The following is a 27,995-nucleotide window of genomic DNA, read 5'->3' on the forward strand; positions in this document are numbered from 1 at the left end:
GTTGGGAAAGCATTCCAGGTGAAGCTGGTTGAGAGAATGCCAAGTTGATCATTTTAAAAGGCTAGCTGGTCATTAGAAAACCCTTTTGCAATTATGTTAGCACAGCTTAAAACTGTTATTCTGTCACGTTCAGACCTTAGTTCCTTTGTTTTGTCTTTGTTTTAGTATGGTCAGGGCGTGAGTTGGGGTGGGCAGTCTATGTTCTTTTTTCTATAATTTGGTATTTCTGTGTTTGGCCTGAAATGGTTCTCAATCAGAGGCAACTGTCAATCGTTGTCCCTGATTGAGAACCATAATTAGGCAGCCTGTTTTCACCCTTGATTTGTGGGTGATTATTTTCTGTTCTTTGTTTTGCTGCACTGTTCAGGACTGTTCGTTTTTTTTGTAATTTTATTGTTTTTGTTCAAGTGTTCAGTATTTGTATTAAATACAATATGGACACCTACCACGCTGCGTATTGGTCTTCACCCACAACAAACGTTACATATTCTGATTAAAGAAGCAATAAAACTGGCCTTCTTTAGACTAGAATACGTGGACAACTACAAATACCTAGGTGTCTGGCTAGACTGTAAACTCTCCTTCCAGACTCATATTAAACATCTCCAATCCAAAATCAAATCTAGAATCGGCTTTCTATTTAGCAACAAAGCCTCCTTCACTCACGCCGCCAAACTTACCTTAGTAAAACTGACTGTCCTACCGATCCTCGACTTCAGCGATGTCATCTACAAAATAGCTTCCAAAACTCTACTCAGCAAATTGGATGTAGTCTATCACAGTGCCATCTGTTTTGTTTTCCAAAGCGCCTTATACCACCCACCACTGTGACCTGTATGCTCTAGTCTGCTCTAGTTGGCTGGCCATCGCTACATATTTGTCACCAGACCCACTGGCTCCAGGTCATCTATAATTCTATGCTAGGTAAAGCTCCGCCTTATCTCAGCTCACTGGTCACGATAACAACACCCACCCGTAGCACGCGCTCCAGCAGGTATATCTCACTGGTCATCCCCAAAGCCAACACCTCCTTTGGCCACCTTTCATTCCAGTTCTCTGCGGCTAGTGACTGCAACGAATTGCAAAAACCTCTGAAGCTAGAGACTTACATTTCCCTCACTAACTTTAAACATCAGCTATCTAAGCAGCTAACCGATCGCTACAGCTGTACATAGTCCATCTGTAATTAGCCCACCCAATCTACCTACCTCATCCCCATATTGTTTTTATTTACTTTGCTGCTCTTTTGCACACCAGTATCACCACTTACACACCATCTGCTCATCTATCACTCCAGTGTTAATCTGCTAAATTGTAATTACTTTGCTACTATGGCCTATTTATTGCCTTACCTCCTCATGCCGTTTGCACACACTGTATATAGACTTTCTTTTTTTCTATTGTGTTATTGACTGTACGCTTGTTTATTCCGAATCTGTTGCAAAACGTTTATTGAACGGAAGCTAACAGAACGAAACGGGGAGGGACCTACCTGAATGTGTCCAATAGAAACAACTGTTTGAACTAATAATCATGCCTACTGCGGTCGGTGAGTCCTGACATCACGGAGACATTGATATGGCAATACTACACTTGGAAACATTCTAGTCTGTTTCGGACGGACAGCATAAGCAACATCATGTCGTTTAGCTGGTCAGCAAAAGACCACAAGAGTTATACAAATCCACCCTCCAACCCAACCCAAGGGCTGAAGCGGCCACGGAACGAAACAGGGAACAAAGTGACAGTAGTGCTCGGTGCGCAATGGGGAGATGAAGGCAAAGGAAAAGTCGTCGATTTATTGGCGACTGAGTCTGACCTTGTTTGCAGATGTCAGGTAATATCGTGTGTATATGATACGATATTAATGCAACGTTCACATACTTGAACTGACAAAAGTTATATCATCATGTCATTGAATTATAAGCATGGATGCTGTAAAAGTCATGGTGAGTCTTTAGCAAATTGTGTTCCAACACATCGGAATCAGTGACTGTCACTGTAGCATATTGAACTACAGTGTGACCGGTGTGGGGTAGGCATTGGAAAATGGTTGAAATAGCACATGGTTTTTTTGCCCCAAATGTTCTGTTATGTGATGTCCTCGAGGTTATAAGGGAATTTAGGATCAATAAAGTTCAGTTGTGTTTTCTATTTTATCATTGCAGGAAATTAGTTTAGATTGAATTGTTTAAAGAATTTAAAAATTACTTGGTGGACTATTACCCGTTCTTCAATTTCAATTGAATTTGTATTTATTGACTTGACTGGAGTTTAAATTAAACTTTTCAAATTGGAATGCTATTGACTGGTTATTTGTCTCTTCTTATGACATGATCATTACAAGCATATTCTCTCAACTGGGGATCTATACCTCACACATCACTAAATTGTATCCATCTGAAGACCAATACAGTAAAATGCTCAAATAGACCAAAGTACCAACATATGGCAAAAAGCTAAATTCACACAGTACTGCTGGGGGAAGGAAGCATTAGAGCACAATTAGACCAATACTCATAGAATTACAAAGGGTTATTGATATCATAAAGAGGGTGTCATAAACTATTCTACTATATAGAGCTTGACCTCCATAATGAAGATGATGTCAATAATGACACTTAGGCAATGTTTCTTAAGATCAAAGTTTCTCTTTGACCAGCAAAGAAAAGCAAAACTTGCTCATAAATCATTTATTGGGGGACTAACAGTGTAAAGTCCATTACACAATTGTTGTGTTGTACTCTCCATTGACAGTAGGTCACAGCACTGAGCACTCTGTGTACTTCTTCAGCCAGCCCCACCCACTGGGCTTGTGCAGGGTCACATTCCCAGTGTGACTTGACATTGAGAAGGCCAGGTCTTAGCCGGGGTGACGGAGTGTAGGGTCTGGCAGCCAAGTCTGTTAAAATAGTTGGTAGGGGGTAGCTTTGTGACAAGGAGGGGGCTTAGACTCTATTACACACTGACTAAAATAAGATTCTACATTTGCTCTGGATGCATGGCCAGTGGATGTCCTGACTGTTTTATGTTCATGTTCTGCTGACCATTTTTGCAAAACAGCCACAAATCAAATCAATAACTGTCCTTTGGTGAAATCAAGCTGCTTGACTTTGGTGACAGTTGGAAGTTTGCTAAACACAATCTTGTTTTGATCTTCTAGGGTGGTAACAATGCAGGCCACACAGTGGTAGTGGAAGGCAAAGAGTATGACTTCCACCTTCTCCCCAGTGGAATTATCAACCCCAAAAGTATATGTGTCATTGGTGAGTGTTTCTCTACTCTTTATCCCCATTTCCACTTATTCCAGTAGGCAATGGTCAGTATGCTCTTATCTAGCATATGTTCCCTTGTAGGTAATGGCGTAGTCATACACCTACCAGGTTTGTTTGAGGAGGCGGAGAACAATGAGAAGAAAGGTAAATTAAATATTTTTAGAATAACAGTCAATGCTGTAGTTGTCAAGTGACGCGGAAGCCATTACATTACTTTTTTTCTCAATCCTCTGACCAGGTCTCAAAGGCTGGGAGAAGAGACTAATAGTCTCTGACAGAGCTCACCTGGGTATGTGTGTATTTTTCTGGTTCCACAAATGAAGCGAAGATGTATACAGAATATGTGCTATTTTTATCTGCATAATGTACTAAGTGTACAAAAAAACATTAAGAACACCTGCTCTTTCCATGAGATACACTGACTAGGTGAATCCAGGTAAAAGCTATGATCCCCTATGATCCCACTTCAATCAATGTAGATGAAGGGGAGGAGACAGGTTAAAGAAGGATTTTTAAGCCTTGAGACAATTGCGACATGGATCATGTTTGTGTGCCATTCAGAGGGTGACTGGGCCAGACAAAAGATTTAAAGGAAAAGTACATCTTTGGGTATTTGTTTCATTAGTCCATTGTTGACATAGTCCCAAAATGTTTTGCTTGTCACCAATCAAGTTTTCAAGGTATATAACTTAAAAAATACAGAAATCATCCCCGTATGATGCATTTTGCATTATATGATGCTGAATTTTGAAAAATACTAAATTAAGCATACAGGAATGATTTCTGTATTTTGCAACTCAATATTAGAAGGTGTTCCTAATGTTTGGTATACTCAGTGTATATTTGTGTATTGGGCTTGGAGAAAGGATGACATTTATTTTGCTTTTATCTTTCAACAGTGTTTGATTTCCATCAGGTTGTGGATGGAATTCAGGAGACCCAGAGACAAGCAACAGAGGGAAAGATGTAAGGGTAGGGAAGGCAATGGTTGCTTACATAAAGGTAGAGAGTACAATGGCTCACTGTCAATAGAAATCCCAGGACTTCAGTCAATCACTTTCACAGCTGATGTAAAATTGCAAATGCTACTTTGTAATCCCCTCAACTAAAACAGGTGTGTTTTTCTCATGACAGAATTGGAACAACCAAGAAAGGTATTGGACCCACCTATGCCAGCAAGGCATCTCGCACAGGACTGCGTGTCTGTGACCTGCTGGGAGACTTCAAGGAGTTCTCTACCAAGTATGCTTACTGACAGACAGGACACAATATAAACATCTAAACCTGACATACAATAAACATTTTGAGAGTCCAACAGTATATGGTTGTAGCTGTCTCAAGACTTTACTCTTAAACTAAATTGACCCACTAAAGTGAAAGGTAATAGAGATTGAGATGATTTGGGAGTTTCTTTCAGATTCAAGAACCTTGTCGAACAGTACCAGTCCATGTACTCATCCCTGACAGTTGATACTGAAAGTCAGCTGAAAAAACTGAAGGTATGTGGTAAATCCCCTCCGAATGAATAGTCATGGACTACAGATATATTAGATCTATGAAACTTCTTGTTGTCTTGTACTGTGCAGGAGTATGGAGAGAGGTTGCGGCCGATGGTTCGGGATGGAGTCTATTACATGTACGAGGCTCTTCATGGACCCCCAAAGAAAATTCTGGTGGAAGGGGCCAACGCTGCCCTCCTCGACATTGACTTTGGTAAGAAATGTCATGGTCCCATTGCGGACTGTTATAAAAAATAAATAGAGTCCGCACACTCCTAAGCTCCAACGTGGGCCTTTATTTACAAACAAACAATCTTACATTAAGGATCGTGCCAATGATAAGATGGATAAGAAAGTGTGATGCTTACATGGACAACTCATCTGTATGTACATTTATTTCCACTTTCTCTCTTCCCTTTAGGCACATATCCTTTTGTGACCTCATCAAACTGCACCGTTGGTGGGGCATGCACTGGTCTTGGCATCCCTCCCCTGAATATTGGTGAAGTGTATGGTGTATCAAAGGCCTACACCACCAGGGTGGGAATTGGTGCCTTCCCCACAGAACAGCTCAATGTAAGTGCTCATTCATCTATATAGACATTCTTGACTCTCTCAATAAAGAGATTATATTGTAACGATTAAAGATGAACAGCCATAGCAAGACTTGAACCTGTGACCTTGAGTGAGAGAGTACACTATCACCTGTGCCATGAAGGTGGAGACCTCTTAGCAGAGGTTGTAGTGCATTTACATACAGGAAGGGTTAGTAGTTTGATATATACAGTTTGTTTGGACATGTTCTTTTCTTTTGAGGTACAAGTTGAGTTGGATATGTATAGTAAACCTAGTGTTTAAGATCATATGACTCTCACACATGTAGGAAGCCTGGTATCAAAAGGCGCTGCCTCTGTGGCCAGCTGTCAGATTGTGTGAGAGGCCTGTTACAACACTCTTCAGCTCTCATGCTGATCACATGTTCAAGGCCTAAATTTAGGCCAGAGTCAGGGTTCAAGATAGACATACTGTCTGGTCTGGGGTTATGTAACCTAACATGAGAACTGTCCATGGGGTTTCTGGTCAACGTGTTTCAGCTTGATCCCTCACTCCAACTGTAAATGTATTGCTTTACTAAGCTTTTACTGAAATCAATCACATTTATTTTATAAAGCCCTTATACAGAATAGATACTGGGGACTGACAATGTGGCTCCGTCCAAAGTTACCTCTGGACAGGGCCAACCAGGCAGGATGTTACCCCACCCACTTTGCCAAAGCACAGCCCCCACACCACCAACATTATATCAACAGACCGCTAACTAACTTCCCTAAGACAAGGCTGAGTATAGCCCACACAGATCTCCCCCACCGCACAAGTGTTTTTTTTAAATACTTTTTTGTAATAAAAACTATTAAGACTGGTGTCCATAAATGGACAACACTGAAGTATTTGACTATTGATCAATCAAATGATCTATTCTAAACTGAGTGGGTTTTGTGCAGGTGACAGGTGAGCTGCTGCAGACAAGGGGTCATGAGGTGGGCGTGACCACAGGCAGGAAACGTCGCTGTGGCTGGCTGGACCTGGTCATCCTGAGATACGCTCACATGATCAATGGCTTCACTGCGTGAGTGGATATGACTGAAAGGCAGGCTGCCAAATCTTAACTCTTTTTGAATATCTGACCCTACTCTTTACTACATTGACATTCTACATGTTAGTCATTTTGCAGACACTCTTATCCAGTGAGACTTACAGTTAGTGCATTCATTTTAAGATAGCTAGGTGGGACAATCACATATCTCAGTCATAGTAAGTATATTTTTCCTAAATAAAGTAACTATCAGCAAAGTCAGTGCTAGTAGGGGAGAAAAAAGTCAGGGGCGAGTGTTAGTTCACGAAAGGCAAATTATTTTATTTGTTATTTCTTTATCTGCCTTGTTCAAAGTGCTGTATCTGTCTGTGACTGCTCCTCTGAATGTAACTCTTGTAGTAGTTTTCATCTCTTTCCTGAAATGTGTTAAACAAATAACATTGCTTCCTTAAAGCATTGCTTTGACAAAACTTGACATCCTTGATGTGCTGGATGAGATCAAAGTAGGAGTGGCCTACAAAATCAATGGCAAAAGAATTCCCCATTTCCCAGGTATGCTCTCTAAATTCGATTCAAAAGTACTGTACCAAACTAGGCCTACCCTGTAAAATAGACATTTATAGAATTCATGAAGTATTATCTATACAAAAACATTTAATTTCTCCTCTGATTTATGATCTTCATCCTTCACTCACATAGCTGACATGGAGCTGTTGCACAAAGTGGAGGTAGAGTATGAGACCTTCCCCGGCTGGAAGAGTGACACGTCTGCAGCCAGGAAGTGGAATAATCTCCCCCAGAAGGCTCAGAACTACATCCGCTTTGTGGAGAACCACATTGGAGTACCCAGTAAGTTACATATAGGATAGAGGGTGTTCCTGCTGACCCAAACTGATAACAAAATAAATCCTTCTTATTGGACAAGTAGGCCTATAGGTCGTAGTAGTAGTACCTCCATTTCAAAACATTTTCTTCAGTTGCAGGTCTACTGAACATGACCCAGTTTTAACCATACCATAGTCCAGCATACTATTACTGACCCCTATATAGGAAACTGAAGAGCCAACTGAGTACCAGGGACATGGCTTAAATGTGCCAGTAGGGGCACTATACTATATCATAACTAGTACCCAGTTCTGCAAAGATGATACTTGTCTAGTGCAAATGTTTTGGGGATGTGTTCATGTTTTTTTAAATGTCCTTTGTCATTTCTCTCTACAGTTAAGTGGGTCGGTGTAGGAAAGTCCAGAGAGTGCATGATCCAGATGTTCTAGAGAGTTTACCTCCTCTCTCCTCAAGATGGACGCACAAAGATATGGCATGATGTGACATATGTTTGCAAACCCCAAACTGTCTAATATTGTGGTAAAAAAAAACTACTTATGCCAACAGATTTGTGTAGCTTTGAAACAATGTTGACTGGTAATGTTGGTAACTTTACATCTATCTATGCAGTGCTTCTCATCAGTAAGTTGCCTTGTGATGATGTCGGCCAGAAAGTCCTATTATTGACCAAGGAGTAAATCTTACCTTGTGCCACACAACAAACATGAAAGATAAAAACACATCCAATAACTTTTCCTCCTGTGTAACCTTACCTGCCTTACATCTACTGTTTCAGTCTTCTTTACTCATTTATCATAACAGCAGACTACACATATTTTGTATCAACCAGCTGTTTGTTTGCACATGTTTAGGAGTGAAACAGTGTGATAAATAATTGTCATCCTTGTAAATGCAAGTCATTTTGTAGTAGGCTAATATGGAATTTGATTTGTCTTTGCTAGCTACAAGTTCATAAGCAAGACCTAACAAAGCATGAGTAAATGAAATGCTGCCTCACTGGAAGCTTTAAAATAAAACTTATATGATAGCTACATAACTTGGTATTTTATGCATTGAGGAATGATAGTATGTAACTAGTAGTGATATTAAAACGTGAGTTTTCTTAAACATTGTAACAGAATGCATCACTAACATTCATAAACTTGCGATTGTGGTTTGAGACACTGGTTTGAGCAGGGTTTGCGTGAGAAAACACACAGTGTCATGTGATAAGAGGTCCAAGATCGGATTGGTTAGTTAGCGTGCTAGTGTATTTTTCGCTGAGGTAGCTGGCTATAAGAACGGTATTTTTTTTTTATCCCTGTGTTGAAGTAAGCAAATTTGGTCGCGTGTTCTTTGTAGAAATGACTAAAAGAGCGTATCCTTTCGCTGAGTCATTCTCATCACAGTATAAAATTCACGTTGGACAAAAGGAGTTGAATCATCACGGCGTATTTGGGAACACGTACAGGCAAGAGGTCTTCGGTAATGTTTGCTGGCTAGCTAACCAATTATTCAGCTATTCGCTAACTTAGCAATGCTAGCTAGCTGGCCCTACGCTGTTAGATGTTTAGCTAGCTTGTACCAGATAAAACCGTATTCGCTAGATTACATACTGTTAACTAGTTATCTACGCCAAATATTCTTGTCAAGTGATTAGCTACTTGATATTAACGTTAGCTATATAGCTAATCCACCCATGACAGGCATTTAATGCAGTGTATGCCTTTGGTGGCTATTTCTAGGTAGCCACTACCTAGTTACAAGTCTTAACAAATCGCTGGGTGGATCTTTAATCTAGCCAACGTTAGGTGAATGTCTCATGCGCGACAGTACTGTAGTTAGCTAGCTAATACGAGGGACGTTTGCATTTGGCCATGCTTTCTGGCAGCTAGTTAACTATGGTGTCTTATTTTGTCACTTAGTCAGACTACATGACCATAACTATGTGGACACATTCGCTCGTCAAATCTCATTCAAAGTCATGCCCATGGAGTTGGTCCCCCCCCATTCTGCTACAACAGCCTCCACTCTTCTGGGAAGGCTTTCCATAGCAATGTTCCAACATCTAGTGGGGACTTGATTCCATTCAGTCACAATTATAGACTATTTATTTTTTATACTGTGTTATTGATTACCCCATGTGTAACTCTGTGTTGTCTGTTCACACTGCTATGCTTTATCTTGGCCAGGTCGCAGTTGTAAATGAGAACTTGTTCTCAACTAGCCTACCTGGTTAAATAAAGGTGAAATAAAAAATATATATTTAAAAAATTCATCCCAAAGGTTTTTGATGGGGTTGAGGTCAGGGCCCTGTGCACGGCAGTGAATTTCTTCACCGATCTCAACAAACCATTTTTGTGTAAACCTCGCATTGTGCACGGGTCGTTGGGGGGAGAGAAACGGACCATTATTTTTCCAAACCTTTACAGTTGGCACTATGCATTCCGGCAGAACCTTCTCCCGACATCCATCAAACAAAGTGTAGGAGCTGCTTTGTTAGACATCAGTGCGGATTTTGACATTATCGATCATAGTCTGCTGCTGGAAACTTGTGTTATGTCTTTACACTAGAGGTCGACCGATTTATGATTTTTTTTAACGCCGATACCAATTATTGGAGGACCAAAAAAAGCTGATACCGATTAATTGGCTTCTTTTATATATGAAATAATGACAATTACAACAATACTGAGTTAACACTTTAACTTAATATAATACATAAATAAATAAAAATCTCAAATAATGGAACATGTTTAAATAATGCAGAAACAGTGTTGGAGGAGAAATTAAAAGTGCAACATGTACCATGTAAAAAAAATCCAACTTAAGTTCCTTGCTCAGAACATGTGAAAGCTGGTGGTTCTTTTTAACATGAGTCTTCAATATTCCCACCTAAGAAGTTTTAGGTTGTAGTTATTATAGGACTATTAGGTTGTAGTTATTATAGGACTATTTCTCTCTACCATTTGTATTTCATAGACCTTTGACAATTAGATGTTCTTCTAGGCACTATAGTATTGCCAGGCTAATCTCGGGAGTTGATGGGCTTGAAGGCACAGCTTCAAGCATTGCGAAGAGCTGCTGGCAAACGCAGGAAAGTGCCGTTTGAATGAATGCTTATGAGCCTGCTGCTGCCTACCACCGCTCAGACTGCTCTATCAAATTAGACTTAATTATAATATAATAAACACACAGAAATACGAGCCTTAGTTTCCAGATTTGACCATATTAATGACCTATCATTTCGAAAACAAAATGTTTATTCTTTCCGCAAAATACGGAATCATTCCGTATTTTATCGAACGGGTGGTAACATTAAGTCTAAATATTGCTGTTACATTGCACAACCTTCAAAGTTATGTCATAATTATGTAAAATTCTGTCAAATTAACTACGGTCTTTGTTAGTAAGAAATGGTCTTCACACAGTTCAATTGAGCCAGGCGGCCCAAACTGCTGCATATACCCTGATTCTGCTTGCGCTGAACACAAGAGGAGTGGCACAACTTCCCTAGTTAGTATTGCTTGCTGACATGAATTTCTTAAATAAATATGCAGGTTTAAAAATATATACTTGTGTATTGATTTTAAGAAAGGCATTGATGTTCATGGTTAGGTACATTGGTGCACTGATTGTGCGTTCTTTGCGAATGTGCTTTTGTGAAATCATCACCAGTTTGGCGAAGTTTTAGTAGGCTGTAATTCAATGATAAATTAACAGGCACCGCATTGATTATATGCAACGCAGGACAAGCTAGTTAAACTAGTAATATCATCAACCATGTGTAGTTAACTAGTGATTATGTTAAGGTTGTTTTTTTATAAGGTAAGTTTAATGCTAGCTAGCAACTTACCTTGGTTCCTTGCGTCGCTCGCGTAACAGGTGGTCTGCCTGCCACGCAGTCTCCTCGTGGATTGCAATGTAATCGGCCATAATAGGCGTCCAAAAATGCAGATTACCAATTGTTATGACAACTTGAAATTGGCCATGCAGATTAATCGGTCGACCTCTACTTTACATCCGCTATATTGTAGATAAAGAGTTACCTGTCTAACAGAACAGAAGGTTTTCTTTAACTTCTTATGGCTTAGATCCTGCTAACGGGATCAATATGACAACAGCCAGTGAAAGTGCAGGGCGCCAAATTCAAAACAGAAATCTCATAATTAAAATTCCTCAAACATACAAGTATTTTACACTATTTTAAAGATACACTTCTTGTTAATCCCATCAGTGTCCGATTTCAAAAAGGCTTTACGACAAAAGCACACCAAACGATTATGTTAGGTCTGCACCTAGTCACAGAAAAACACAGCCATTTTTCCAGCCAAAGAGAGGAGTCACAAAAAGCAGAAATAGAGAGAAAATTAATCACTAACCTTTGATCTTCATCAGATGACTTCATGTTACACAATACATGTATGTTTTGTTCGCTAAAGTTCATATTTATATCCAAAAATCTCTTTACATTGGCGTTCAGTAATGTTTTGCTTCCAAAACATCCAGTGATTTTGCAGAGAGCCACATCAATTTACAGAAATACTCATCAATGTTGATGAAAATACAAGTGTTATGCATGGCACTTTAGATACACTTCTCCTTAATGCAACCGCTGTGTCAGATTTTCGAAAAAGCACACCATGCAATAATTTGAGTACGGAGCCCAGAGACCAGAACAAGCCATACAGATATCTGCCACGTTGTGCAGTCAACAGAAGTCAGAAATAGCATTATAAATATTCACTTACCTTTGATCTTCATCAGAATGCACTCCCAGGAATCCCAGTTCCACAAATGTTTGATTTATTTGCCAAATGCACAGAATACAACAACAAATGTAGACTACCATGAAATGCTTACTTTACAAGCCCTTTAACCAACAGTGGCATTCAAGAAGAAAATATTTGCCAAGTAGGCAAATAAAAAAAGGTAGTAATAACACAAGAATAACAATAACTAGGATATATACAGGGGGCACCGGTACCGAGTCAGTGTGCAGAGGTACAGGCTAGTTGAGGTAATCTGTACATGTAGGTGGGGGTGAAGTGACTATGCATAGGTAACAAATAAACAGCGCGTAGCAGCAGTGTAATGTAAATTATGAATTGTTCAGCAGTCGAATGGCTTGGAGGTAGAAGCTTTTGAGGAGCCTTTTGGTCCTGGACTTGGCACTCTGGTACCACTTGCCATGCGGTAGCAGAGAACAGTCTTGGAGACTCCAGTCAGGAAGCTTGTCCCCAGTGATGTACTGGGCCATTCGCACTACCCTCTAGCGCCTTGTGGTCAGATACTGAGAGGTTGCCATACCAGGCAGTGATGCAACCAGTCAGGATGCTCTCGATGGTGCAGCAGTAGAACCTTTTGAGGATCTGGGGACCCATACCAAAGCTTTTCCTTCTCCTGGGGGGGGAAAAGGTTTTGTCGTGACATCTTCACGTCTGTCTTGGTATGTTTGGACCATGATAGTTCATTGGTGATGTGGACACCAAGGAACTTGAAGCTCTCAACCTGCTCCACTACAGCCCCGTCAATGTTAATGGGGGCCTGTTCGGCCTGCCTTTTCCTGTAGTCCATGATCCGCTCCTTTGTATTGCTCACATTGAGGGAAAGGTTGTTGTCCTGGCACTGCCAGTTCTCCTACCTCCTCCCTATAGGCTGTCTCATCGTTGATCAGGCCTACCACTGTGTCGTCAGCAAACTTAATGATGGTGTTGGAGTCGTGTTTGGCCACGCAGTCGTGGGTGAACAGGGAATAAAGGAGGGGACTAAGTACACGCCCCAGTGTTGAGGATCAGTATGGCAGACGTTGTTGCCTAGTCTTTCCACCTGGGGGCGGCCCGTCAGTAAGTCCAGGATGCAGTTGCAGAGGGAGGTGTTTAGTCCTTAGCTTAGTGGTGAGCTTTGTATGCACTGGTTTTGAACGCTGACCTGTAGTCAATGAACAGCATTCTCAGATAGGTGTGCCTTTTCCAGGTGGGAAAGGCCAGTGTGGAGTGCGCTTGAGATTGTGTCATCTGTGGATCTGTTGGGGTGGTATGCAAATTGGAGTGGGTTTAGGGAGTCCGGGAGGATGCTGTTGTGAGCCATGACCAGCCTTTCAAAGCACTTCATGGCTACTGACGGGAGTTCCATGGGTCAGTAATCATTTAGGCAGGTTACCTTCACTTCCTTTGGCACAGGGTGGTCCGCTTGAAACATGTAGGTATTTCAGACTTTGTCAGGGAGATTGTAAATGTCAGTGAAGACACTTGACAGTTGGTCCGCTTGCTTTGAGTACACGTCCTGGTAATCCGTCTGGCCCAGCGGCTTTGTGAATGTTGACCTGTTTAAAGGTTTTGTTCACATTGGCTACCGAGAGCGTTATCAGTCATCCAGAACAGCTGGTGCACTCGTGCATGCTTCAGTGTTGCTTGCCTCAAAGCTAGCATAAAATGCATTTAGCTTGTCTAGTAGGTTCACGTCACTCGGCAGCTCGCATCTGGGTTTTCCTTTTGTAGTCCGTAATAGTTTTCAAGCCTTGCCACATCCGATGAACGTCAGAGCCGGTGTCGTAGGATTCAGTCTTAATCCCGTGTTGACGCTTTGCTTGTTTGATGGTTCATCTGAGAGCATAGCTTGATTTCTTATAAGCGTCCAGATTAGTGTCCCGCTCCTTGAAAGCGGCAGCTGTAGCGTTTAGCTCGATGCGGATATTGCCTGTAATCCATGGCTTCTGGTTGGGATATGTACGTACAGTCACTGGGGACGACATCATCGATGCACTTATTGATGAAGCCGATGCCATTGGATGAATCCCGGAACGTATTCCAGTCTGTGCTAGCAAACATTCCTGTAGTGTAGCATCCGCGTCATCTGACCACTTCCGCATTGAGCAAGTCACTGGTACTTCTTGCTTTAGTTTTTGCTTGTAAGCAGGAACCGGGAGGATAGAATTATGGTCAGATTTGCCAAATGGAGGGAGAGCTTTGTATGCATCTCTGGAGTAAAGGTGGTCTAGGATTTATTTTTCCCCTGGTTGCACGTGACATGCTGGTAAAAATTTGATGAAACTTAAGTTTGCCTGCATTAAAGTCCCAGGCCACTAGGAGTGCCGCTTCTGGGTGAGCATTTTGTTCTTTGCTTATGGCCTTATAGAGTTTGTTGAGAGCGGTCTTAGTGCCAGCTTCGCTTTGTGGTGGTAAATAGACGGCTACGAATAATACAAATAGTGTGGTCGACAGTTTATCATAAGGTACTCTGCCTCAGGCGAGAAATACCTTGATACTTCTTTAATATTAGACATTGCGCACCCGCTGTTATTGACAAAGACACACACCCCCACCCCTTGTCTTACCAGAGGTAGCATCTCTGTTCTGCTGGTGCTTGGAAAATCCCACCAGCTGTATATGGTCAGTTTCTTTGTTCAGCTACGTCTTGGTGAAACATAAGATATAACTGCTAAAGGGGTCTTAGTTAGCCTGCAGAGTTCTGTCCCACTATCCAGGTCTATGCCCAAACAGTTCGAGCTACTACTTTTAAAAGTCCATCTCTAAAGAAATAAATACCTCCGCTGTTTTCAACCAGGATCTCAGTGATCATTGTCTGCGTCCGTTATAGGTCCACGGTCAAACGACCACCCCTCATCACTGTCAAACGCTCCCTAAAACACTTTCTAATCGACCTGGCTCGGACATCCTGGAAGGATATTGACCTCATCCCGTCAGAGGATGCCTGGTTGTTCTTCAAAAGTGCCTTCCTCACCATCTTAAATAAGCATGCCCCTTCCAAAAAATGTAGAACAAAGAACAGATATAGCCCTTGGTTCACCCCATACTTGACTGCCCTTGACCAGCACAAAAACATCCTGTGGTGCACTGCACTAGCTTCGAATAGTCCTTGCTATATGCAACTTTTCAGTGAAGTTAGGAACCCATATATACAGGCATTTAGGAAAGCAAAGGCTAGCTTTTTCAAACAGAAATTTGCATCCTGCAGCACAAACTCCAAAAAGTTCTGGGACACTAAAGTCCATGGCGAATAAGAGCACCTCCGCTATCCACTACACTGAGGCTAGGAAATGCTGTCACCACCGATAAAGCCACTATAATCCAATTTCTCCCCCCGACAGACAGCCGATGTTCTGAAAGAGCTGCAAATTCTGGATCCCTACAAATCAGCTGGGCTAAACAACCTGGAGCCTCTCTTTCTAAAATGATCCACTGATTGTTGCAACCCCTATTACTTGCTTGTTCAACCTCTTTCGTATCGTCTGAGATCCCCAAAGATTGGAACGCTGCCGCAGTCATGCCCCTCTTCAAAGGGGGAGACACTCTAGACCCAAAACTGTTAGACCAATATCCACCCTGCCCTGACTTTTGCTAAAATCTTCGAAAGCCAAGTTATTAAACCGATCACCAACCATTTCGAATACCACTGTACCCCACCGTACCTTCACTATGCAATCTGGTTTCCGAGCTGGTCATGAGTGCACCTCACCCACGCTCAAAGTCCTAAACGATATCATAACCCCCATCAATAAAATACAGTACTGTGCAGCTGTCTTCATCAACCTGGCCAAGGCTTTTGACTGTCAATCACCGCATTCTTATCGGCCGCCTCAATAGCCTTGGCTTCTCAACTGACTGCATCGTCGTGTTCACCAACTACTTCTCAGAAAGAGTTCAGTGTGTCATGTCTGGACCTCTGGCAGTCTCTAAGGGGTCGCCACAGGGTTCAATTCTCAAGCCAACTCTTTTCTCTGTATATATCAATGATGTCGCTCTTGCTGCTGGTGATTGGGGCGGCAGGGTAGCCTAGTGGTTAGAGCGTTGGTCTAGTAACCGGAAGGTTGCAAGTTCAAACCCCCGAGCTGACAAGGTACAAATCTGTCGTTCTGCCCCTGAACAGGCAGTTAACCCACTGTTCCTAGGCCGTCATTGAAAATAAGAATTTGTTCTTAACGGACTTGCCTAGTTAAATTAAGGTAAAAAAAAAAAAATCCGCCTCTATGCAGACGACGCCATTCTGGCCCTTCTTTGGGCACCGTTAACAAACCTCCAAACAAGCTTCAATGCCATACAACCCTCCTTCCGTGGCCTCCAGCTACTTTTAAATGCCAGTAAAACTAAATGCATTCTCTTCAACCAATTGCTACCCGCACCCTCCCGCCTGACTAGAGCATCACTACTCTGGACGGTTCTGACTTAGAATATATGGACAACTACAAATACCTAGGTGTCTGGTTAGACTGTAAACTCTCCTTCCAGACTCTCATTAAGCATCTCCAATCTAAAATTAAATCAATCTGCTTCCTATTTTGCAACAAAGCCTCCTTCACTCATTTTGCAATATATACCCTTGTAAAACTGAATATCCTTCGGTGATCATGTACAAAATAGTCTCCAATACTCTATTCAGACTACATCCAATTTGCTATGACAGTGTCATCCGTTTTGTCACCAAAGCCCCATATACTACCCACCACTGCGATCTGTATGCTCTCGTTGGCTGGCCCTTGCTACATATTCGTCGCCAAACCCACTGGCTCCAGGTCATCTATAAGTCTTTGCTAGATAAAGCTCCGCCTTCTCAGCTCACTGGTCACCGTAGCAGCACCCACCCGTAGCACGTGCTGCAGCAGGAATATTTCACTGGTCATCCCCAAAGCCAACACCTCCTTTGGCCGCCTTTCCTTCCAGTTCTCTGCTGCCAATGACGGGAATGAATTGGAAAAAACACTGAAGCTGGAGACTTATACCTCTCTCTCGTAACTTTAAGCATCAGCTGTCAGAGCACCTTACGATCACTAAACCTGTACACCGCCCGTCTGTAAATAGCACACCCAACTAACTCATCCTCATATTGTTACTTATCCTCTTGCTCTTTTGCACCCCAGTATCTCTACTTGCACATCTCACTCCAGTGTTAATGCTAAATTGTAATTATTTAGCCTCTATGGCCTATTTGTTGCCTTACCTCCCTAATCTTACTGCATTTGCACACACTGTACATAGATTGTTCTATTGTGTTATTGACTGTACATTTTGTACATTTATCCCATGTAACTGTTTTTGTCGCACTGCTCTATTTAATCTTGGCACGGTCGCAGTTGTAAATGAGAACTTGTTCCCAACTGGCCTACCTGGTTAAATAAAGGTGAAATAAAAATAATAAACTGCTAGTATGTTAATGTCTCGGCACCTCTCTTCCAGAAAAGACGAAGGACCTGCTCTTCAATGGGACCAAAATCTGGAATATAGATGCAGAGAAGTGCTCAGCAATACAGCCATCGGGGTCAGGTATGAAACCTGATGTGAGCCAGACACTCCTGAGGGGACAGACACTGATTGGGCAGGATGGCAGACTACAGAGAACTACACCTGTTCAAGGTAATGAGCTTCTCATGTAAACTGCAACCTTTCACCCACATCTGAGAGTGGGCTGAAGGAAACCACTACTATCAGACTTGGAATCGCCATTCCAACTTCATTTCAGGAAATGATTACTGTTTAGTACAGGGGTGTCAAACTGCTGGTTGTGTAAAAAAATAAAATAATTAAGACTTAAACAACTAGGGCCGGGACAATACCAGTATCGCATTTTTTTTTTTTAAGGTAAAAAATAAACACCGGGTCCATTAGAAACCTTCTGTATGTAAATATTGTGTGCCATGGGTTGTAAAATAAGTTAATGCAACTCTGTATGACATGTTTGTTTCAACATTAGGGCTGTTTTTCCTAAAGAAGTTAAATCCACTTCGTGTTTTAATTCCTTGCTGCGATACTGGTATTGTCCCGGCCCTATATACAACCAGTTGATGCGATTTTCGGACTCATCTGTGACCTTACAGGGGAATGTGAACCCACAGATACTTGGCTCTCTGTGTAATGAGTTTGACACCTGTGCGTTAGTACATGAGACGGACACTTGCCCACAATTGGGATATTTTGACACATTTCCAGAATGGTCTGTGTGTATGGTTGTCTCAGGTTCAGCGTTGGCTCCAGTGGGGTGCTGTGTGTGTCAGAAGGCCCAGGGCACCAGGAGGCCGTGCTCCCAGTGTGACCGCCCAGCCTGCCCCTCCTGCATCCAGCAGTGCGCCAGCTGCTCCAGATCCTGCTGCTCTGTCTGCACCGTCATTGAGTAAGTGACTCCTCACCCTTCTCCTTTCATCCACTGAATTTGCCCTTTTTTAAATCGAGTCAGAGGGAGCATCTCCTCCGAGTTGAGTAAAAACGGCAAGCACTGCATCTACTGCGATTTCGCTATCGTAGTGTAATGACCTCAGGAAGTTAAATAAATTAAATAATTTCCATGGTATATAGAGTTCTCAACTTATTCTCAACTCTCACACAGGGTACCGTGTGGGCAACGCCAAATCTAATAAAATCAACAGGAAGCTCACTTTGTCAGGATGTACTAAAGGGGCAGAACAATAGACTGCATGGTCATATAACATAACCTGCACTGCCCCCCCCCCCAATTGAATTGGTTTTTGCTCAATATCCCAAATGCCTGTATCGCAAGAATCAAGGTTTCTTTGAATTCATGTTTATGCATTTTATATTGGTTTGTTCTCATATTTTTGGTCTCGCAGCCTTCACTCCTGTGCTGTGCTCCTTCCCATTTACACAAGAGTTCTGTATATAATGGCGAGAGGATCATGTCTCCGCCCTAACAATGAAAGTCGTTGTCCCAAAGGCACGTGACAAGCTTAGGTCCAAAATAAGCCCATAGAAACGCATTGGGCTTATTTTGGCGAGAGTGAAACCTCTCGCTTCGCCTCTTCCTTTGTTTACACACCAAGCCCCTCCCTCTGCAACTCACACTAACAAAATTGAGAGGTTACCTCTTCCCCTCTGACAAGCGGTTTCAATTCGCTATTTGCATGAGCGGTTTGGTTCAACAACCGGTCATGGACACCGAAACAGATTGAGACATTATTTTACTGTAATAGAAAATGTACCTTTCTAATGATACATGTTTGTCTCAACTACTCAAATTGCGCGCAGAGCACACATTACTAAAGCAGGAGTATCAATGAACATTGATTCTGGAAATGTAATGCTCAGTTTGTCACATTGCGGTACCGCTAGCAGCATTTTAGTCTGTATAGTCTGTTTATAAATGTGCAATAAGCATAACACTACTGTAAGGATTTGGCAACATGTTCTCATTCTGAGAAATAAGGTAGGCCTCTTGATTTTTACGTCTGAACAAAGTGTACAGTCTAGCATGCTGTTCAGTTGGAGACGTGTGTTCATAACAATTCAACTGTTCTGCCTCGTTAGCTTGCAAATAAGATCCAAGTTGGTTAAAACTTGAAATATAAAGATTAGCTGGCTACTCACTAGCAGGTTTACTTGAGATTGTGACGTGTTAATTTCCTATAATGCCTGTTACAATAAATTAGTCATTATTAGTGAATGTGCATCATGCATGGTTTTGGTTTTAAATTTGTAACTGGGCATTTTCACAGACTTGCAAGCCACATCAGTGATTATTGCAAAAAAGCAGGTTAAACTAATTTGATAAAATAAATTGATTAGAGAGGCTTATTTAGCTTAATTTCACACACCTTGAATTCATTAGATTATTGCTGACTGAAATGCCTTGTATTTGAGCTTTAAATGTACAAGAGCTTATTTAGTAAGTCTATAGTGAATTGCCTAATTTTCTTTATTTAAAAAAAAAAAAAAGATTTTTCTGCCGTATCACCCAGCCCTAGACTGGACTCTGCTAAACCCTGCATAACTGGTACATGTGTGCTGACAACACAGGCGCAACTTTCCATGAGGGTACCTATGATGGTATGCAGTATTTTATGATTTAAGCAAGCAGTGCAGAGCATCTGTCTCTTGCACTTTATTTAGCCTGTTACTCATTGTTTTCTCTTTATCCTCCTCAGCTACAGTGGACAGTATGATCAAGTGCTGTGCTGTGGCTGCGCATCATAATCAAGGATCAAGGATTGTTTTTATACATTTTAGTTGTCATTTCACATTAAATGTTAACTCTCAAATGTTATACATGTGTATTTTTGTATATATGTAGTTTGTGGAATAAATACTTTGCTTGCTTCTTTGCTTGTCATGCACAGTTTACATGGAGCTCTCATGAATGTTCAATATCAATCATGACTTCTTATGCTGCCCATAACAGAAGTGTATGTAGATCAAGGTTCCACCAAGTAATCTAGTGGACCAGCAGGTGGCAGTGTACATCAAGGCCTGATTTCAGACATAGCTGGGAAAAGATTCCTGTGACAGCTAAATACACTGGCAACACTTTTTCTTATTTTTTTTCTTTCTTGCCTTCAATCAGTGACTGATTTCAGGGTCACTTATTATGCTCTGGGTAGTTGTTCACAGTTGTGGATATACCCGGATGTGCAGATTACCAGTCTAACAGGATTCAGTCATGTCACCCAGGCCCTAGCCTACTCTAAAACCTGAATAAGGCACTAAAGCCAGTGCAAAATACACCTGCTAAATCTTGACTGGAACCTCAAATGCGATCATATTACTCCAGTATTAGCATCTACGCTGGCTTCAAGGTTTTACTGGTAACTTACAAAGTATTTAATGGACTTGCTAAGATTTGGTCCTTCCCTACATATACTTACTCTACGGTTATAGATGCAGGCCTCATTGTTCCTACAATTTCTAAGCAAACAACTGGAGACATGGCTTTTTCCTATAGAGCCTCTTTCTTATGGAATGTTCTGCCGATCCATATGAGGGACAGACTGTCTCAACCTTTAAATTAAAGCTCCGGGATGCTGGCCTTCTAGGCAATGTTGCAAAGAAAAATCTATCTCGGACTGGCCAATAAAAATAAAATATTAAGATGGGCCAAAGAACAGACACTGGACAGAGGAACCCACAAATGTTGATGCTCCAGCTACTCAACTAGTCTAAAGCATGCCAGTTTTATTGCTTCTTTAATCAACAATTTTCAGCTGTGCTAACGTAATTGCAAAAGAGTTTTCTAATGACAAATTAGCCTTTAAAATGGTCAATTGGATTAGCTAACATAACCTGCCATTGGAACACAGGAGTGAGGGTTGGTGATAATGGGCCTATGTAGATATTCCATTTAAAAAATCTGCCGTTTCTAGCTGCAATAGTCACGACATTAACGATGTCTACACAGTATTTCTGATCAAGTTATTTTAATGGACAAAAAAAAGCTTTTCTTTCAAAAACAAGGACATTTCTAAGTGACCTCAAACTTTTGAACGTGTGCATGGAAGCCACTTGAAATGAGTGGATTCGGCTATTTCAGCCACACCCGTTGCGGACAGGTATAAAATCGAGCACACAGCCATGCAATCTCCATAGGAAAACATTGGCAGTAGACTGGCCTTACTGAAGAGCTCAGTGACTTTCAATGTGGCACTGTCATATGATGCAACAATTCAGTTCAGCAAATTTCTGCCCTGCTAGAGCTGCCCCGGTCAACTAAGTGCTGTTGTGAAGTGGGAAGTCTAGGCGTGACAATGGCTCAGCAGTGAAGTGGTAGGCCACACAAGCTTACAGAACGGGACCGCCAAGTGCTGAAGCGCGTAAAAATCGTCTGTCCTTGGTTGCAACACACTGTTCCAAAAATGTTCGGGAGCTTTATGAAATGGGTTTCCATGGCCGAGCAGCCACATACAAGCCAAAAATCACCATGACAAGTGTCTGCTGGAGTGGTGTAAAGCTCGCTGCCATTGGGCTCTGGAGCTGTGGAAATGTGTTCTCTGGAGTGATTGTCGGCTAATGCGGATCCTAATAAATCAAATTAATCATGCTTCACCATCTGGCAGATCGAAGGATGAATTTGGGTTTGGCGGATGCCAGGAGAACACCACCTGCCCAAATGCATAGTGCCAACTGTAAAGTTTTGTTTGGGCTAGGCCCCTAAGTTCCAGTGAAGAGATCTTGAATCTACAGCATACAATGACATTCTAGATGATTCGGTGCTTCCAACTTTGGCAGCCGTTTGGGGAAGGCCTTTTCCTGTTTCAGCATGACAATGCCCCCGTGAACAAAGCGAGGTCCATATAGAAATGGTTTGTCGAGATCGGTGTGGAAGAACTTCACAGAAGAGTCTTGATCACAACCCCATCGAACACCTTTGGGATGAATTGGAACCCGACTGCGAGCCAGGCCTAATTGCCCAACCTCACTAATGCTCTTTTGGCTGAATTGGAAGCAAGTCCTCGCAGCAGTATTCCAGCATCTAGTGGAATGCCTTCCCAGAAGAGTGGAGGCTGATATGTAAGCAAAGGGAAGACCAACTCCATATTAATGCCCATGATTCTGTTATGAGATGTTTGACTAGCAGGTGTCCACATACTTTTGGCAATATAGTGTATCTACCTGAAATGTCATGATCTAAGTGATTGATATATTGTATTCAGCAGTCATAAAAGTATGCCTTATTTACTTTGAAGAACTACAAAATAGTGATTATCAGACCGCATAGGCAGCAGCTCTACAGAGATGAGATGACTTGGAATGAAATAGTCATCAAATAAAACAAATGTAATATACACAACTAAAACATTGTAATAAAGTAATGTGAATAAATTATTGTTAATAAGTGAAGCAGAAATGGCTAGTCACTACCATCATTGGACTTTTATTGTTTTATTCTGTGTTATAGCATTCAACCCACAAAATGCATTTAATGTTTAAAAAATTATTTTGTATTACAAACTGGCTGGTTCAAACCCTGAATGCTGATAAACTGACAGCTGTGGTATATCAGACCGTATACCACGGGTATGACAAAACATTCATTTGACTGCTCTAATTACGTTGGTAACCAGTTTATAATAGCAATAAGGTACCTCGGGGGTTTGTAAACTCAGCAAAAAAAGGAACGTCCCTTTTTCAGGACTCTTTGTCTGTCAAAGATAATTAGTAAATACCAAATAACTTCACAAATCTTCATTGTAAAGGGATTAAACACTTTTTCCCCATGCTTGTTCAATGAACCATAAACAATTAATGAACATGCACCTGTGGAACGGTTATTACGACACTAACAGCTTACAGACAGTAGGCAATTAAGGTCACAGTTATGAAAACGTAGGACACTAAAGAGGCCTTTCTAATGACTCTGGAAAACACCAAAATAAAGATGCCCAGGGTCTCTGCTCATCTGCGTGAACGTGCCTTAGGCATGCTGCATGAAGGCATGAGGACTGCAGATGTGGCCAGGGCAATAAATTGCAATGTCCGTACTGTGAGACGCCTAAGACAGGGAGACAGGACGGACAGCTGATCGTCCTCGCAGTGGCACACCACGTGTAACAACATCTGCACAGGGTCGGTACATCCAAACATCACACCTACGGGACAGGTACAAGATGGCAACAACAACTGTCCGAGTTACACCAGGAACACACATTCCCTCCATCAGTGCTCAGACTGTTCGCAATAGGCTGAGAGAAGCTGGACTGAGGGCTTGTAGGCCTGTTGTAAGGCAGGTCCTCACCAGACATCACCGGCAACAACATCGCCTATGGGCACAAACCCACCGTCACTGGACCAGACAGGACTGGCAAAAAAGTGCTCTTCACTGACGAGTCGCGGTTTTGTCTCACCAGAGGTGATGGTCGGATTCGCGTCGAAGGAATGAGCGTTACACCGAGGCCTGTACTCTGGAGCTGGATCGATCTGGAGGTGGAGGGTCCTTCATGGTCTAGGGCGGTGTGTCACAGCATCATCGGACTGAGCTTGTTGTCATTGCAAGCAGTCTGAACACTGTGCGTTACAGGGAAGACATCCTCCTCCCTCACGTGGTACCCTACCTGTAGGCTCATCCTGACATGACCCTCCAGCATGACAATTCCACCAGCCATACTGCTCGTTCTGTACGTGATTTCCTGCAAGACAGGAATGTCAGTGTTCTGCCATGGCCAGCGAAGAGCCCTGATCTCAATCTCATTGAGCATGTCTGGGACCTGCTGTATCAGAGGGCTAGGGCCATTCCCCACAGAAATGTCCAGGAACTTGCAGGTGCCTTGGTGGAAAAGTGCAGTAACATCTCACAGCAAGAACTGGCAAATCTGGTGCATCCATGAGGAGGAGATGCACTGCTGGACTTAATGCAGCTGGTGGCCACACCAGATACTGACTGTTCCTTTTGATTTTAACCCCCCCTTTGTTCAGGGACACATTAATCAATTTCTGTTAAGTCACATGTCGGTGAAACGTATTCAGTTTATGTCTGTTGTTGAAAATTGTCATGTTCATACAAACATTTACACATGTTAAGTTTGCTGAAAATAAATGCAGTTGACAGGGAGAGGACGTTTCTTTTTTTTGTTGCTGAGTTTGGTATATGGCCAATATACCATGGCTAAGGGCTGTATCCAGGCACACTCCACCTTGTGTCATACCATATACCCCACCCCCTCGTGTCTTATTGATGAATTATACCATGGCATTGTTGAATACTCGTTTCTGATTGGCTTGAAGGGAATTCCAGAGCGTGCATTATTTCCTTATAACCCATGGTATATTTGCACAGTAGAATTCAATGGATATGGTTCATTCTTACATGTTCTATATTTGAGCTGCTTTTGAAAGCAATAGTCAAAATGAAAACATTATTGGCATTGTTGAATTTGACTTTCATAATAGCAAGCCAGGACTGATGGTTTGGTTAGCTAAACTAGCAAGTCTGTTTGTTTGGTTACCAAGGCAACTACTGTCGCTATCTAGTAAACTTGCTAACTACTTCAGTGGATATTGAACACATTTCTAGCGGCAAATGTGTTCAATTATAGCCATTGTATAAAAGGGATAATCAACACGTGGCTGTGCGTTCTCTGAAAAATAATGCAACTCCGTGGAAGGTCAGTTCCACTCTGCTAGCGCGTCGTGGAACACACCTTCCACGTTGTTCATTATTTTCCATAGAACGCATAGATCCTCTTGATTATCCCTTACATAATCGAACTGAAAGCACTAATCCCTCAACACTAGTTAACGGTAAGGCACTGGAGTGATGAACCACTCTTGCTGTCTCTGCCTGGCCGGATCCACTCCACTGGGATTTTCTGCCTCTGAGTCACTGGCCTTGCTCACGCTATCCCATGCCGTCCCTAATATTCCATGCCGTCCCTCACTTCATGCCAGGATTTTTTCGCTATACTCAATTTGAGTGGGTTGAGTCACTGGCTTGATCGTCCTGTCCAGGTATGCGCTCCTCATGCTTGTGCGGTGGGGGAGATATTTGTGGGCCCCAGAAATCCAAGAAATAACACACCGGGCCTACTTTTTACTCTGTATTTATCAATGATGTCGCTCTTGCTGCTGGTGATTCTCTGATCCACCTCTACACAGACGACACTATTCTGTATACATCTGGCCCTTCTTTGGACACTGTGTTAACAAAACTCCAAACAAGATTCAATGCCATACAACTCTCCTTCCGTGGCTTCCAACTGCTTTTAAATGCTAGTAAAACTTAATGCATGCCCTTCAACTGATTGCTGCTCGCACCCTCCCGCCTGACTAGCATCACCAAAGGCCATATACTGCCCACCACTGCGACCTGTATGCACTCGTTGGCTGGCCCTTGCTACATATTCGTCGCCAAACCCACTGGCTCCAGGTCATCTATAAGTCTTTGCTAGGTAAAGCCCCGCCTTATCTCAGCTCACTGGTCACCATAGCAACACCTACCCGTAGCACGCACTCCAGCAGGTATATTTCACTGGTCATCCCCAAAGCCAACACCTCCTTTGGCCGCCTTTCCTTTCAGTTCTCTGCTGTCAATGACTGGAATGAATTGCAAAAATCACTGAAGCTGGAGACTTATACCTCCCTCTCTAACTTTAAGCATCAGCTGTCAGAGAAGCTTACCGATCACTGTACCTGTACACAGCCCATCTGTAAATAGCACACCCAACTACCTCATCCCCATATTATAATTTTTTTTGTTGCTCTTTTGCACCCCAGTATCTCTACTTACACATCATCATCTGCACATCTATCACTCCAGTGTTAATGCTAAATTGTAATTATTTTTCCTCTATGGCCTATTTATTGCCTTTACCTCCCTAATCTTACCACATTTGCACACACTGTACATAGACTTTTCTATTGTGTTATTGACTGTACGTTTGTTTATCCCATGTGTAACTCTGTGTTGCTTTTGTCACACTGCTTTGCTTTATCTTGGCCAGGTCGCAGTTGTAAATGAGAACTTGTTCTCAACTGGCTTACCTGGTTAAATAAAGGTGAAATAAAATAAAAAGTGCTCCCTATAATTATCCTGTCTGTCTCTCTCGGTCTCCCCTCCCGGAGGACCTGAGCCTTAAGACCATGCTTCAGGCCTACCTGACCCTACCTGGCCTGACAACTCCTGGCTGTCCCTGTCCCCAGTCCACCTGATTGTGCTGCTGATCCAGTTTCTGTTGTTCTGCCTGCGGCTATGGAACCCTGACCTGTTCACCCGACGTGCAACCTTGTCCCGGACTTGCTGTTTTGACTTTTTATTTCTCTCTCGCTCGCTCTCTCTACCAGACAAGCTGCCTCGACCTCTGAATGCTCGGCTATGAAAAGCCAACTGACATTTACTCCTGAGGTGTTGACCTGTTGCACCCTATGTAACCACTGTGATTATTTGACCCTGCTGGTCATCTATGAACGTTTGTTCTTCAAGATATTCAATCTAGCCTTAATGGCCACGTACTCTTATAATCTACACCCTGCACAGCCAGAAGAGGGCTGGTCCTCTAGGTTTCTTCCTAGGTTCCTGCCTTTCTAGGGAGTTTTTCCTAGCCACTGTGCTTCTACATCTGCAACGCTTGCTCTTTGGGGTTGTAGGCTGGGTATCAGTATAAGCACTTTGTGACAACTGCTGATGGAAAAAGGGCTTTAAAAATCAATGTGATTGAATTTGATAGGCCAGATGGAATTATCACCATATTGCTTATCAGAGACGACAGTGGTGCCACTTCTGTATAGATTTTTACCTATCTAATCCTTTGTTCACCTCAAGTGCTTTGGCGGTTCATCAGTCGAAGCACATTTGTTGGAAAATAAATCTTCAAAAACTGGCAACACATCACTGGAAGTAGGCTGCTGGGGCTATCTCAAGTTAGGCGTGGGTCAAATATTAGCCATCCTAGTAAACACATTGCAGAGTGCACATGCCTGGCTGTCATCTGAAACATTTACTTGAATTATTCTCTGTTCATTTATTATAAGGTGGATGCCAGAGCTGGGGTTATTCTCCCTTTGCTCGCTCTGAACTCTATAATGGCATTGTGTTAATGCACTCTTAAAATGGGAACGTGCAGCTGTCAGGGTTCAACACATCCCTACATCTGTCACTCTAATGTAACTGAAGTTCACAGTTTTCCTCCTAAGATTGTTCCTCTCCCCCTAGCATATGTATGGGGCCCTATGAGGAGAAGAGGCCGACTGGTCAGGCTTGGACACCAACTGCAGTGGGAGCGTGTGGCTTTGTCTTTCACCCATTCTTTTGGGGACCAGCTGTGCCCGGAGTGCGAGCGCCGAGCACAGCGATGCTACTCCTATAAATATGCGTCAGTGAGTGAGTGACAGCTGTGCAGTGGACCAAGGACACACTCTCTTGGCACTCCACGGACGAGTCACTCCAAACAAGGCAACCCCAGCATGACCTGAACACCAGTGATATATATCCAACTGTCTAGCTAATTGTCATTCATGTATTCAATTTCATAATGTAAGTTATGTATTGCAGAAGCATTTGAATGAAGCCAAACCAATTCTGTGACAAAATAAAAGGAAATGTAACTGAGAAAAACATTTTACGACAATGTCTATT

The 27,995-nt window shown here is 42.4% G+C and overlaps 2 protein-coding genes across 3 annotated transcripts; both read left to right on the forward strand.

Moving 5' to 3' along the window:
* Positions 1–1,426: 1,426 nt before the first annotated feature.
* On the forward strand, positions 1,427–7,948 carry LOC115146260 (adenylosuccinate synthetase isozyme 1 C). The gene is made up of 13 exons (XM_029688238.2): positions 1,427–1,837; positions 3,164–3,266; positions 3,357–3,419; positions 3,514–3,564; positions 4,175–4,241; positions 4,410–4,517; positions 4,693–4,774; positions 4,862–4,988; positions 5,196–5,350; positions 6,277–6,401; positions 6,823–6,920; positions 7,068–7,217; positions 7,590–7,948. The coding sequence occupies exons 1-13, from the start codon at positions 1,640–1,642 to the stop codon at positions 7,640–7,642; spliced, it is 1,380 nt and encodes a 459-aa protein (XP_029544098.1). The 5' UTR covers positions 1,427–1,639; the 3' UTR covers positions 7,643–7,948.
* Positions 7,949–8,038: 90 nt separating this feature from the next.
* siva1 (SIVA1, apoptosis-inducing factor) lies at positions 8,039–27,976 on the forward strand. 2 transcript variants are annotated; one of them, XM_029688239.2, is made up of 4 exons: positions 8,039–8,678; positions 17,387–17,563; positions 18,137–18,317; positions 27,573–27,976. In XM_029688239.2, exons 1-4 carry the CDS (start codon positions 8,558–8,560, stop codon positions 27,724–27,726), a joined length of 633 nt encoding a protein of 210 aa, XP_029544099.1. In that variant the 5' UTR covers positions 8,039–8,557; the 3' UTR covers positions 27,727–27,976. The 2 variants fall into 2 exon arrangements, with proteins under 2 accessions (XP_029544099.1, XP_029544102.1); XM_029688242.2 differs by lacking the exon at positions 27,573–27,976 and adding an exon at positions 20,083–20,256 and having other exon boundaries at positions 8,442–8,678; positions 18,164–18,317.
* Positions 27,977–27,995: the final 19 nt, after the last annotated feature.

This window comes from Oncorhynchus nerka, linkage group LG18, assembly GCF_034236695.1.
Source record: "Oncorhynchus nerka isolate Pitt River linkage group LG18, Oner_Uvic_2.0, whole genome shotgun sequence".
Taxonomy (NCBI): Eukaryota; Metazoa; Chordata; class Actinopteri; order Salmoniformes; family Salmonidae; genus Oncorhynchus; species Oncorhynchus nerka.